The sequence below is a fragment of the Nicotiana tabacum genome, chromosome 22 (assembly GCF_000715075.1).
Source record: "Nicotiana tabacum cultivar K326 chromosome 22, ASM71507v2, whole genome shotgun sequence".
Lineage (NCBI taxonomy): Eukaryota > Viridiplantae > Streptophyta > Magnoliopsida > Solanales > Solanaceae > Nicotiana > Nicotiana tabacum.
This window is the reverse complement of record NC_134101.1, coordinates 160,508,641-160,523,364: the sequence shown is the minus strand read 5'-3', so window position 1 is coordinate 160,523,364 and position 14,724 is coordinate 160,508,641. Positions and strand designations below refer to the sequence as shown.

Here is a 14,724-nt window from a genome sequence, read left to right as displayed (position 1 = left end):
AATCGGTCATGAGTGTGTAGTAATTAACACTAATCAGCTATTATCTTGCGAAATGGGAGTAAATTATGTGTGTATTCAATTATAAGTAGTACAATAATCTAGAGGCAGCTGTGCGAGCTCAAATTAGAAGACGTGTCTTAAATGAAATGGTTTATCCTTTCACTAATTTTGTAAATACCTTTGTTTGTATTGAGGATATAGACATTAAGTTGGTTAAGTAGCTACAATGTTAGTAAAGGATAATTACGTAATTTGTATGAGTTAGTTTTATTCGGTCAGTATAAGTGTATTAATACTGTAGCCATACGATCAACACAATAGTATTCATTTTGCGCAATTGTTCTCTTCTCTCTTCCAGCTGCGTCTAGCTCAAGCATGAGTACTCTCATGACAACTTTTTGACATGGTATCAGAGCGAGGAGATCTGCATATGCTTCTCAGGTGCTCAATTACAGAGCTAGTGCTCAGTTAGAAAATAGCTGATTTCTCAAAATCCGACATTTGCAATTTATTTTTGTGATTAGATTTTTTTTCATTTAAGGAATGGGGGAAAACAAAATCGATCACACACATCCTTTGTTCGTTCATCCCCAAGCTCAGTGCTAATTCTAGTTCAGCTCAAGGGATCTGAGAACTATGGCTTGTGGCGAAGATCGATGAGGATTGCACTCCAGGCCAAGCGAAAGCTATGGTTTGTTACCGGTAAATACACTAAGGCTTCGTTTCCGATAGCATTGCATGAGGAATGGGAAATATGTAATGCTATAGTCCTTTCATTGATTATGAACACTATTTCACCAGATCTACTCAGTGGTATAGTGTATGCATCAAATCCACAAGCAGTATGGGAGGACCTTCGAGAAAGGTTTGACAAAGTTAATCACATGAGGATCTATCAGCTGCATAGGGAAATTACAATAATTTCTCTAGGTACTGATTATGTTTTTACATATTCCACAAAATTGAAGGAGTTGTGGGGAGAGTTTGATGCAATAATGCCACCTCCAAACTCTGTTAAGGACCACGTTGATCACCTAATTCAGCAGAGGTTATTTTAATTTCTAGGAGGTCCGAATGACTCGTATAGTCAGGCAAGACGACAAATCTCATGAAGTCTATTGAACCCACTCTGAATCAAGCATATGCTATGGCTATTGAAGATGAGACTTAAAGAGGTGGTTCGTCAGGGCACAATTCTGCAGGTTTCAATTCACTAGTTGAGGGTAATGATATCACTGCTCTTTGGAGTACCAAAGGATCTCATATTCAGAAACCTAGAAGGACTTTCGATATACAATTTGAGTATTGTAAAATGAAAGGACACAATAAGGAGAATTACTATCAGTTGATTGGGTGTCCAGCAAATTTCAAAGGGAGGAGGAAGAAGGTTGCAAACTCAGTGCATTTTAGTAATTCTGCATCATAACATCAAAACATGGGGAACATACGGCACGCAAGTCATGGAGCTATAAGACCACCTGGTCTTGGTGGTTATCACAACAAGGTAGGGTATACAAGATTGCCTGCTATTTATGGAAGTACAAATAACAATAGACCTCAGGCATATGCAGCTGGATTGAAGATGCCATTTACCCCGAAACCACTATGACCAGATCCTGAAAATGCTTCATAAGGATAATGCACCTGAACCATCAACTAATGCAGCAGATATAACTGGTCCTTTTGTGCTTGCAAATGTAGCTACTGTAACTAATTCTACTGAAAGTAAAGCATAACATGATAAATGGATAGTAGATACAGGTGCAACATACTACATGGTTTCAAATTCTAAAATGATTTCTGAGATTAAAAGTAGACTAAATGTGATGGTGGAAAATTTCATCTGCCAAATGGGGATAGCTTGGCCATTTATTGTGTAGGAAGGTCTAAGTTAGATCAAGGAGTCATGTCTAATATACTGTGTATCCCAGGCTTTAAGCATAATCTACTGTTAGTATCAAAATTAAATAGGGAATTTAATTGACGTATGCTATTCTTTCTTGATTTCTATCTTATATAGAACCTTCACACTAGGAAGGTGAACGGGACTGGTAGGTTGAAAGGAGAACTCTATCATTGGTCTCACAATGACAAGGACAGGATACAAGCTTCAGCAGCACTACGTGTGACGAATGAAGAAGAGTTGTGGCATAGGAGAGTTGGACATATACCTCACAAAGTTCTACAACAAATGCATATAGTAAAGCATAATAAGTTGCATAGCAACACTATTTGCCCCAGCAAAGCAAAAAGGATTCAAACAAGATTTCATTTTCCACAAAGCACTAGTACAACTTCTATAGCATTTGATTTGATACATGAATATGTATGTGGTCTTTATAAAATACCTACCTATGATGGGAATAGATAATTTCTCACTTTGGTAGATGACTATAGTAGGATGGTTTGGATATTTTTGATTAAGCTCAAAAGTGATGTACCTATTATAATGAAGGATTTCATGTCTCTTATAAAGACTTAAGTTTAATAGTGCAATCAAAGTGTTCAGGTCAGATAATGGGACAAAGTCCTTAAATTATCATTGCACAGACTTGTTTAAGGTTATAGGTGTTGTTCATCAAAGCTCCTGTGTTTACACACCTCAGCAAAATGGATTGGTGGAGAGGAAACACATACAGATTCTTGAAGTTGCCAGAGCCATCAAGTTTCAGGGAAGTATTCCTCTGAAATTCTGGGTCCTTTATATGCAAAAATACAGTCTATTTGATTAACAAAATACCATTGACTGCCCTAACATGGAAGTTTCCTTTTGAAGTGTTCTATGTCAGACAACCTAAATTGCATCATCTCAGGGTGCTAGGGAGCTTATGTTATGCCAGTGTCATTAATAGAAGTGATAAATTTGGAGTTAGAGTAGAGCCAGCAGTCCATATGGGGTATTCGTCTACTCAAAAGGGCCATAAGTTGTATAGCCTCACTAATAAAACCTTTTTTATGAGCAGGGATATGTCCTTCAAAGGGTACATGTTTCCTTTCAAGGCAGAAACATCCACAACTAAGGAACCTATTATTGAGCAGTTTGTTGATGATGACGATGCCTTCATTATAGATCCTAATCCAGAAGGTTCAGAGGCAGATACTGGTTCAAAAGCTGCAGCTTTTACATCTCTTGGACCTCTTATTGCATCTCCTAAAGCCTCAGAGATGCAGGCTTCTTCTCCTTATGAAGTGCTAGTTCCTCCCATATCTATGCCACCTTCATTTGGCATACCAGAAAAAGGTCCAAGAAAGTCTACTAGAACCTCTAAACCACCTACCTAACTGAATGGATTTGTGCATGGAGTGCCAAGACCTGGTCCTTCGGCTGCTTTGAGATCTAGCTATCCTATGTCTGCCTATATGTCCTATGCCTCACCGTCCCCATATTATTCAAGGTACTATGTAACTTCTCAGCTGTTGCACGACCTACATCATATGTTGAATCTTTCTAGGATCCAAAATGGATAGCTACAATGGATCAAGAGTTGCAGGCTTTGCAGGATAACCACACATGGAGTATGGTTCCCTTACCAGCGGAAAAAAGGCTATACAGTGTAAATAGGTATATAAAGTAAAGTATAATGTTAGAGGAGAGGTGAAAAGATATAAGGCTTGTTTGGTAGCCAAAGTATACACATCAACGGAGGGTCTTGACTATCAAGAGACCTTTTCTCCTGTAGTGAAGATGGTCACAAGGAGGATTGTATTGTCACTAACTGCTATGAATGGTTGGAAGTTACACCAAATGGATGTCTTTAATGCATTCCTTCAAGGTTATCTGATGAAGGAAGTATATATGACTCTTCCTCCTAGTCTTCTAGGTGAGAGGGAGCCTCTTAAAGTTTGTAAGCTTCAAAAATCACTGTATGGCCTAAAAAAGGCATCTAGACAGTAGAATTTAAAGCTAAGTGAGACTTTATCATCCTTAGGTTTTGTGTAGAGTCATCTTGACTACTCATGCTTTAGTAGGAAATCTGGTTCTAACTTGGTCATAATCCTTATCTATATAGATGACCTCTTAATCACATGCTCTTCTTCTTAGTTGGTACAAGAGGCTAAAAACATGCTCCAACATCATTTCAAGATCAAGGACCTGGGGAAGATGAGATACTTCCTTGGTCTTGAAATTTCTAGGAACATGCATGATATTCTAGTCAGTTAAAAGAAGTTTACTCTTGAGCTCATCACTGAACTTGAATTCATAGGATCCAAGCCAGCTTGCACACCATTACACACAAGTCAAAGGCTCACTAGTGTAGAGTTTAACCAAAATCTGAATGATGATGAGTTGCTAAATGATCCAAGTAGCTACCATAAATTAGTTGGGAAACTACTGTTCCTAACTATGACAAGGCTAGATATCAGTTATGTTGTTCAGAATTTAAGCCAATTCGTGCATAAACCAAAGAGGTCACACATAAAAGGAGCACTGAGGGTTGTGAGATATTTGAAGAATGCACCAGGATTGAGAATTCTGTTGCCTTCTAAACCATCCAAACAACTCAAAGTCCACTGTGATGCAGACTGGGCCACATGTCCAATGACTAGAAAATTAGTAAGTGAATTTGTGGTAAAGTTGGGTGATTCCCTCATTTCTTTGAAATCTAAGAAACAAAGTACAATATCAAGGAGTTATGCAGAAGTAGAGTACATGAGTATGGCCAATACACTTGCATAAATAGTTTGGTTGGCAGGATTGTTCAAGGAGTTGAATGTGGACTTGAAGCTACCAGTGAAACTGCATTGTGACAGTAAAGCAACAATTCAAATTGCTGCAATTCCCATTTATCATGAGAACCAAACATATCGAGATAAACTTTCATTCCTTTTGAGAAAAAATACAGCAAGGCCTCATCCAAATAGAATAATAGAACACATTTCCACAGACTTGCAGATAGCAGATGTGTTAACAAAAGGACTAGGGAAAGCACTACATGATTTCCTGTTATCCAAGGTGAGAATGTTCAACTTGTTGACACTACACAACTTGAGGTAGAGTGTTGAGGATATAGACATTAAGTTGGTTAAGTAGTTACAATATTAGTTAGGGGTAGTTATGCAATTTGTACATAAGATAGTTTTAGTCGGTTAGTACAAGTGTATTAATATTGTAGCTATACGATTAATACAAAAATATTCATTTTGTCCAACTGTTTTCTTCTCTCATCCAGCCGCGTCTAGCTCAAACATGATTGCTCTCATGGCAACCTTTTGACAGTCTATATAACTATAACTGGTCTTCCATTTTGAAACAAATTCTAACAAAAACAACCTTTTCCTCTTGTAATACCTACCTTTCTCTAAATTTATTTCTTCTATATATAAAAGATCAAGTCGATAGTTCTTGCTTTGTGGAGAAAAAATTCTCTATTATTTGCTTAGTATAGAAATTTAAAGACTTGTTATATTCACTAGAGCTATTTACAATTAATCTAATAACAATCTTGAGGATGAGCAAATATCTCTTTCAAAAAAGAATTTTTAATATATTTTAGGCCTTCATCCATTGTTTTCTTGGTTAATATTTTTCAATATAGGTATTGTTAAAGAAATGGGCCTTGTGCGTAGCTAAATCCCAAATAGCTCAAGAAGTGAGGATTGTCCAAAATAATATAAGGAGACCAATGATCCCATCCCCATTCGATATGGGAACATCAACACATCCCGCATGCCTAGAATTGAATATTTGGAGCTTCGATAATATAATATGGGGCGAAGCTGACTCTCATACCATATTAGAAAAATGGACTTTGGGCTTAGCTAAATCCCAGAAGCTAGCTCAAGAGGTGGATTGCTCAAGACCATATAATGAGACCAATGACCCCATCTCATCCGATGTGAGAATATCTACATTTTTATAGTACCCGACCCAATAATCGGTGCATCATTTAATCCTTTACACTAAGTAAGGGTGGTCATTGGTTGCTTTGGTTCGATTGTGAATGCTATCAGTTCAACAAATTGATTATCGATTTATAAATATGTTAAAGCGATAACCAAATCGATAAGATATCAGGTATCGGGTATTGGTTAGACGGTTATCGATCCTTATCAGTTCGGTTATCGGTTTACCCGATAATAATAAAAAGCATCCAAAAGTTCATTTTTTTATTAAAAAAATCGTGATCATACTGTTAAGAGAAAGGAATTGAATTTTGTTCTTAAGAAAAGAGCGATTAAATCTTAACTTTAGAAAAAAAAATTATTTGCATTTGAAAACAATGAATGATCTCAACTTTTAAAGTTATAAGTTCGTCGGAGTAAGGAATAAGACATTCAACAATCTAATCTTGTTAATTATCTCACTGTAGGCGGACATAATTCACAAAAAAAAAAATTCTAATCTTGTAAATACTAAAGAATCAATGCAACAAAAGAAATAAATAGAAAAAACCAAAAATCTAAACAATTAATTTTTTAAAGTTTAAAATTAAAAATCTTAATTGAAGATTAGATTAAGATGAGAAATTCAGAAAAGTTTAAAACTTACTCTAAGGATTAAGGTCTGAAGATGAAGAATAACTGGCGAGAGAATTGAAAGAATGAATCCATAAGGTGGCTTTATATATTTAATGAGTAAAATTATAATTTTGTTATAGCTTATTGGGCTATCGGTTAAACCATTAATAAAATTCGGCAAACCGAAACCAAACTGATAACTCAATAGTCAAATAACATTATGTTGGATTTTAAGCTTGTTAGAGCTGAAAGTAGAGTGAATGGGAAAGGGAGGAAAAAATAAAATTTTTGAATTTCCTTCTTTGACAAAGGGATATTGTCTCATATTGGAGAAGGAAAAGAGTTTTGATGGGTATATGTCACGACCCAAAATCTCACCTGTCGTGATGGCGCCTATCGTGGAACTAGGCAAGCCTCAACTCGACATCTCAACACAATAGAACTTTTAAATAAAGGCGGAAGCAGTTAATATTAAAGAAATCCTTTTTTAAAAAAAATAGAATATAACTGCAAAATTACTGTACAATCCATCCGTAAAACCCGGTATCACTGAGTGCATGAGCATCTAAATGATAACAACATCTGACTGATAAACACTATCTGAAAATATAAAATAGTAGAATATAAAAGGAAAGGAGAGTCAAGGTCAGCGAACGCCATGCGGCTACCTCAATAGTCTCCTGCGTCTGACTCCTCAATCAACAACCACCATGACCAGAAGTTTCTAGATCTGTACACGAGGTACAGGGGGTAACGTGAGTATACCAACTTAGTAAGTAACAAAAATAAATAAGGAACTGAGAAGTAGTGACGAGCTATGCAAATACAGTTATCTCAATAACTTTCAATAAGAATAGCCATACTTTCAATTTAACCGTTTAAGTTTCATCAGTGCGTACTCAAATAAACCAGATATCAAATACTCTATAAATATGTACGACAAGGATAAATAGCAACTAAGTGCAGCAATTAACTGAAAACAAATACAGCCCCTCAAGGCAACAGTTACTCAGCTCATCTCATAATTTAAAAATCTCAGTGGAAATAACAAAACCAAATCAGTAATTTAATTCCAAACATCTCGCAAAAAAAAACTCCAGTTCCAATGAAAGTTGTTCAAAACATTTGTTTAACATTTTTAATAGAGGCTCAGTATGAAGATGAGTGAAGACAGAAATTTCACAAAACAAGCCCCCCGGGCAAAACATCACTCGTATGTATGTATATATAGCCCCTCGGGCAAACCTCTCAGTCCCTCATGACTCAACTCTCATCAATCAGCACTCACACTCAGCAGGTACCTCATAATAACCGCTGCGGTGTGGAGCCCGATCCATATATATATAGTCGATTGCGTTCACTGGGGGTGTGCAGACTCCGGAGGGGCTCCTTCAACCCAAGCGCTATACACTACACGGACAACTCACGTGCTATAATAATATCTGGATCCGCATGGATAACTCACGTGCTACATGGACAACTCACGTGCTATAATAATATCTGGATCCGCACGGACGACTCACGTGCTGCACGGACAACTCACATGCTACTGTATCAACAACCTCACACTTAAGCCCTTGGCCTCACTTAGTCATCAATCTCTCCAGTCTCTTGGGCTCTCAGAAATCATTTAACTGGCCCAAACATAAGTAATATCATATATCAACAACGAACAGTAACAGACGGAGGCATAATAAGCAAGAAAAGTTATGACTGACTACAAAACAACAATTAGCAGCTAATTCAGCAAGTACACGACGTCGCAGGTCTCAACAGTGATCACATAAGGCCTAAACATGATTTCTAACATGAAGTACAGTCAATTTCTATGAAAACAGAGGGAACATGTATTAAACAGTAGGCCAATTAATTCCACAGTCTCACGGGACGGACCAAGTCACAATCCCTATGGTGCACGCCTACATGCCCGTCACCTAGCATGTGCGTCACCTCCAAAATAGTCATCCGACACAATGTCCGGGGTTTCGTACCCTCAGGACCAGATTTATAACCGTTACTTACCTCAATTCGTGCAAAATCCTACTCCGCAATGCCCTTTCCTCTCAAATCGACCTCCAAATGCCTCGAATCTAGCTACAATAATTTGATTCAGTCAATAAATATAGGAATTAATTCCACATGGAATTCTACATTTTTCATTAAAAATCCGAAATTGCACTAAAAATTCGCCCATGGGGCCCACGTCTTGGAACCCGACAAAGATTACGAAATATGAACCCCCATCCAATCACGAGTCTAACCATACCAAAATTACTAAATTTCGATAACATTTCGACCCTCAAGTCCTCAAATCTATCCGAGAGTATTTTCAAACTCTTCCAACTAAATTCACAGATTTAATGCCAAAACTAGTAATAGATTCGGGTAATCTAACCAAAATTAAGTTAAGAATACTTACCCCATTGTTTTCTCTAAAAATCTCCCGAAAATCGCCTCTCCCCGAGCTCCAATTTGGTAGAAAGAAGTTACATTCTGTCCAAAATTTTTTCGGGTTTACTGTTCACGCATGTGTGATAAGTTAGGATTTTAACATGTTTTATGCCCCTACTTGCCTATGCTTTGATCATATATTGTTACAAAATAGTACTAAAAGGCTCATAAGTTGTGCTTGATTGCAGGTCTGATCGACAAAGTGACAAAATATTAAAGATCGGCTCAAAAAGGAGTGAAACTTGCTCAAGTATCAAAGACCAAGAAATCTAAGGAAAGAAGGCCTAGTGCAGACCGCGCAAAGTTGAATGCGGCCGCACTAGGTGGTTCAGAGAGTTGGTAAACCAGGCTAGACTCAACGCGGCAGCGGTACACATCTCGCAGTCCGCGGTGAAGGCTCCACGGCCACACTACTCTTTTGTGCGGTCCGCGGTCATGAGATTCAGAGAGATGAAAGTTTGCAAAGCCAACGCCATGCGGTCCGCGGTCGTGATTGCGCGGACCGCGCCAGCTCCCTCTGTGGCCGCAGTCCATTCTACGCGGTCCGCGGAGTCCATGTTCAGAGAAGCACAAGTCAAAGTCAAAGAACCCAGTGTGGCGGCGGTCCATTTAGTGCAGCTCCCACTGACCCGCAGGGGTATTTTTGTCCAGTTTTTCCAGCCTAATATAAATAGAATATTTTACCATTTTTTGGTAATCTTTTGTATTCAGACGTGAGCTGTGCTCCTGAGAACGATTTGTAGCCATTTTTGGCACTTTTGCTTTACATTTACGATAGATTCTTGTAGTTTAATTTTAGCAATTAATTAATATGTTTAGTTCTTCATCTATTTCTTCAATTTCTTTATCTAGCATGAGTAGCTAAACCCATTAGCTAGGGTTGTGGCTCAACCCTAGTGTGGGTAATTGATGGGTGTTGCCATCTAGTGTTAGATTGACTGTGGGTGTTTGCTATTTGATGTTGATTTTATGTTTTAATCTAGAATTGGTGGTTGCAAACACTAATTCAAGCTTTGTGGATTTAAATCTTCTTGAGAAAGAGAGCCTATGACCCCAAAATTGACCCAACAAGGAATTGGGATGGACTCATGAGAAATGATAGTTCCAATTAACGGGTTAAACCTCGAGAGAGTAATTACCCTACTTGAACCCTAGTTTCTTGGTGTAATTTGCCTACCCATTTGGTATCTCGAGAGTCAATTGGGCAAAATCACTCTCTCTACCGAGAGGTGTGAGAGTAGGTAAAATTGTGCAACGGTCATAGCATAAGCCCCAATTATGTCAATCGAACCTTAGTAATATCTACCCGTCAATTAGCCACCTAGGTAGTGTCAAGACCCTAGTGCCTTTCTTCCCATTAGATACAACTTAGCAATATTCTCGTAGCATAATTTAGTGTTAATCAATAGTTTTATAAAAATAGTTATAATTCGAAAACCCAAAAATGTTTGAAGTGACATTAGGAGTACAAAACATATCTCAAGGCTAGATAGACAATCCAACTCCACTACTAGCTCCCTGAGGAAATCGATCTCGACCCACATATCGGGTAAAAGCTATTGCGACCCGCTCTTCCTACCTTAGTGTAGCGTCGAGTTGACAGCGATCACTTTTTGGCGCCGTTGCCGGGGAGCTTACGGTGTTCACTATCTGTTTATTTAGTTTTGTGTTTTGTTTCTCTTTCCTTCTTGTTTACTAATTTTATTTGTGTCGATCAATTAGGTACAAATGGCTCTTAATGCAAATGACCCTCTCGGCAATGTGATAGCGGGTGTAAGCACGTGATTTTTTCCCTATGAAAGAATTACTCCCAAAAATTCAAAATAAAACAATTTTCCTTTGTGTGCAATTTTTGTTGTTTTTGTGGTATTTTGTATAATTATTTGTATTTTTATGAGTGCATGTTTATTTGTTTTAATTAATAAAAATATAAAAAATATCACATTTTTCGTTTAGTATTTAATTAAGTTTGTTTTGCAAAAATGAAAGTCACAAAAAATAGGAATATCTTGCATTGTTAGCATTTAATGTCAAATTATGCAATTTTAATTTAATTGGTGTTTAATTGTGTATGATAATTGTTGTTAGGAGTTTAATTAGTATTTTTGGAGTTAATTTAGTTTGTAGCTCAATTTAGAATTTTAGTTTTATCAAAAAAAAAAGAAAAAAAAAGAGGGCTACAAAACGTTAATATTTGAATTGAGTCTAATATAGCTATTTTGACTATTTTACTTTATTCTTCGCAAAAGAAAAATTACAAAAAATATATATGTAATTTTAGCTTGTGTATTTCCCATAAATTTGAAAAAATACAAAAAAAATAGTACCTTATTTTGTACTTTATATAATTTTGAAAATTATAAAAAATGTAGTTTTATTAATGTTTTGTAGTCATTTTAAACTTAAAAATATAGAAATAGTATTTTATATTTTTATCGTTGTATAATTCCGAAAATTACCAAAAAAAATAAAAAAGAGTTATTAACGTTTTGTAGCCATTTTAATCTTGAAAAATACAAAAAATAGTACTTTATATTTTATCTTTATATAAAAACGAAAATGACAAAAATAGTTTTATTTATGCTTTGTAGCTATTTTAAAAAAATAGTTTGTTTTAGTCGTATTTTTGTAGTTATTTCGCTTGCATAGGATTAATTGAATAACATCGTGTTCTATTCTCGGGTCTGGACAAAGAATAATATTTGGGTTCAAACTACCCGTTTTTAGGCCTAATTTTCGGACCTAGCCCGTAATAATCCGAGTCCACCACACATGGGGGACATGCGTGGGGAACACGGACGGAAAACCACACACGGGGAACCCCACCGCGCATGGGGGACACAAGTCTTGGACCCCTACACACGTGAGGTCCATATTCTTTGAGAAAATACAAAAAAAAACACGGACTGATTTTGGAAGGGAGGGAGAAAACACTTTGACTTCATCTTCTTCTTCCTAAAGAAAACAAGGAGGAACCCTAGAAAGAAAACCCTAAGGCTTCATCTTCTTCAGGATTTCGAACGACTGAAAACCAGTCGCGATAACCAGCCCAATTCCCCCATCGTCTTCCCCACCTCCAAACCTCTCAGCGACCACCAGAAAACGACCCTTTTCGTCGCCGAAAAAACCAGTAACTCGCCTTCTTCCTCCATTGAAACCAGCTCCTTCTTCACGTCCAACCAAACCCCGCTGCCCAGCTGCTCCTCGCCAACACCCCACTGCTTGCGACGCCGCTGCTGCTCCCCGTCGTCCAGCTGATGCCGCTGCTGCTCACCACCAAACCCCGCTGCCCAGCTGCTCCTCACCACCACCCGCAGCTGCTCCTCACCACCACCCGTTGCTGTTCCTCACGACCAAACCCAGCCACTGTCACGTCGACCATGGTAGCAGCGAACCCAGCTGCTGCCGCTGCTACTCCTCATGACACCCTCGTCCCTCTATCTAGTCCGCCATAGGCCAAACGACCAGCTTCTGCTTCGTCATTTTTCGACGTCCACAAAACCGTCCGTTCGACCTCCAATAGTTCAACTCCGAGTTCGACTTGGGTTCGTTCAAGTGTCAGACTTTTCTTTCAAGATTATTTAGTTCATTTGATTTATTTTCTTTTATGTTTTTTGGTTTTAAGTGTTGTTCATAATCTTGTTTTGTTCATTCTATTTTTCGGATTATTGATTCTTTGTTTAAAGTGTTATTTTGTAATCTTGTCTTGTTCATTAGTTCTCCTTCTTCTTTAAGACCTTTTTATTTGGTCAAGGTCTTTCTTCGGTTTGTTTGAGTGTGCGTTATAAACTACATTCGATTTGAACAACTTCGTCGAATAGTTAGTTTATGACTGCTTTGTTTGGACGAATACAACATGAATCACTTCGTAGGTCTGTTTTGATGCTTGAATCTTTTGTGTGAATTTGACTTAAGGATTGGTTGTAGCTGTGTAGTGATTTGGTGTAATTGTAAATCAGAGAGGTTTAAATACAGATTGCTAAGAGTGAGGGCAAGGCAATAATAATAGGGGATTTTTAGGGGTATTTTTGGGTGTTAAAAGATTTAAAATGTTTAGTGTTAGTAGTCTGCCAGTTGAATATTTAGTGTATAATTAAATTAATGAATTATTTAATGAAAAGGGAATTAGTAGTGCAGAATACACTCTGTCTGGTATCTTTAAGGGTGGAAAATCAGAAAATAAGCATGAGATTAATGATAAAAGTGTATAGATGCACATAGGAGGGAATATACAGGCTGAAAGTGAAAACTTTGAATAAATAATGTTTAGTTCTAGCCTATAAATAGGAGGAGTTGATATAGAGAAGGAGACTGAAAAATTTGGAGAGGAATTTTTTTTAGAACTTCAAAGTGAGAAATAGGCTAATTTTTCAAAATTAAAAGTCAGTCTTTGAGAGCTAAAAATTGAAAGTGAGGTCCTTTTCTTTACTACTGAAATCAGAACTTTGTTACTGCTTTCTGTGGATTGCGATTAGTGCTACTAAATTTTCAGTCAGGCTTTCCGGGGTTTTTCAGTTTGGTTCTGACCATTGTTACACTGGTTATCGCTGGTTTTGTTGCTGTTATTTGCTGTGGGATTATGTTGCTGTGCTACTGCTGTACATTGTTGCTCCTGACCTCTTTTCTCTATTTTTTAATTCGAATTCCAGGTACACATTCGAATCTTGTAGTGATAGAGCTTTGAAGTTGAAATGCAGCAATAAAATCCAACTGCTTCAATAAAGTAGATAGTAGACAATCTCGTCTATTCAGCTGTTTTCTTTGTGAATTGTTTTAATTTTTTTTTAATTGGACTGAAAAGAGAAGGAATCAAATAAATGGTCATGCGCTGATATAACATGAACCTTTCAATTTTGTCAGATTAATGGGGTAAATCATGATAAGCCGCGTATCTTTAGTTAGTTGTTTGTTTCCATGCATATATTCAAGTAGTCCATAAACGAGATAAGAGTACTTAGTCAAAACCCGATTAGTATTTCGTTTAGATGGTTAAAACTAATTTCCATTAGTCCTCTTAAGTGATTATACTCTCATCAATATTGGCATTAATTCATATTACAAATAATCTCACATAGATAGATTGTGGACTTGATAAAAATGTAAATGTAAGGTGTTTGGGTAGTGTCAACATTATAGCTCCAATAATAATAATAAAAGTAAATAAATAAATAAATAAATAAATAAAGGTCGTAGTCAATAATTTTATGTATTAATTATTAAGTATACTTACACTAATGTAGAGTAGTTTCAATAAGCATTTAGTATAGTTAAATTGCGAATCCATTAGGGTTAATGAATTAGTCTATAGCTTTGATCATTTAGTTAACCTCACCACAGTTAACAATGGCTAATTGTAGTAACGTTAGTCAATCTTGTACGTTTTTTTATATATACATAATTCTTTTTTTAGTAACATTAGCTTATGAAATAAGGCGCGAAACAATTTTCCATTTTTGCAAGTTCAAGTATAATTTTCGTTAGCATCTGTTGTAATCTATTAATTAAATAAGTTACGGTTTTTTAGTATGTAATTAACCAGGATTTTTCTTATTTAGAGACAAATAAAAATAGAAATGTAGTTACTTTCCTTCCTTTTAATAAATAAATAAATAAATAAATGAGACGAGCTTCGTCAAATAAAAAACAAATAAAAAATAATAATAAAAAAAAATTGCAGGACCCTCAGTAAAGGTTTAAGAAATTTTTTTAGAAGTCGGGAAGGGCCGTTTAGCGAATTTCACGTCCCTCCCAAAAGATAATAACGCGCTAGAATCTTTAAGCGCGACTTTAGTAAATTACATTCCTAAATATGGG

At 36.6% G+C, this 14,724-nt stretch overlaps 1 protein-coding gene across 1 annotated transcript; it reads left to right on the top strand.

The window, feature by feature from the left end:
* Positions 1-403: 403 nt before the first annotated feature.
* On the top strand, positions 404-1,058 carry LOC142176135 (uncharacterized). The gene is made up of 2 exons (XM_075243214.1): positions 404-441; positions 542-1,058. Exons 1-2 carry the CDS (start codon positions 404-406, stop codon positions 1,056-1,058), a joined length of 555 nt encoding a protein of 184 aa, XP_075099315.1.
* The last annotated feature ends 13,666 nt before the right edge of the window (positions 1,059-14,724 follow it).

Excerpts from the sequence above, each read along its gene's own strand:
- LOC142176135 (XM_075243214.1), top strand. The coding sequence starts at position 404 with ATGGTATCAGAGCGAGGAGATCTGCATATGCTTCTCAG. Across the intron at positions 442-541 it reads GATCTGCATATGCTTCTCAG|GAATGGGGGAAAACAAAATC; the intron begins GTGCTCAATTAC and ends TTTTCATTTAAG.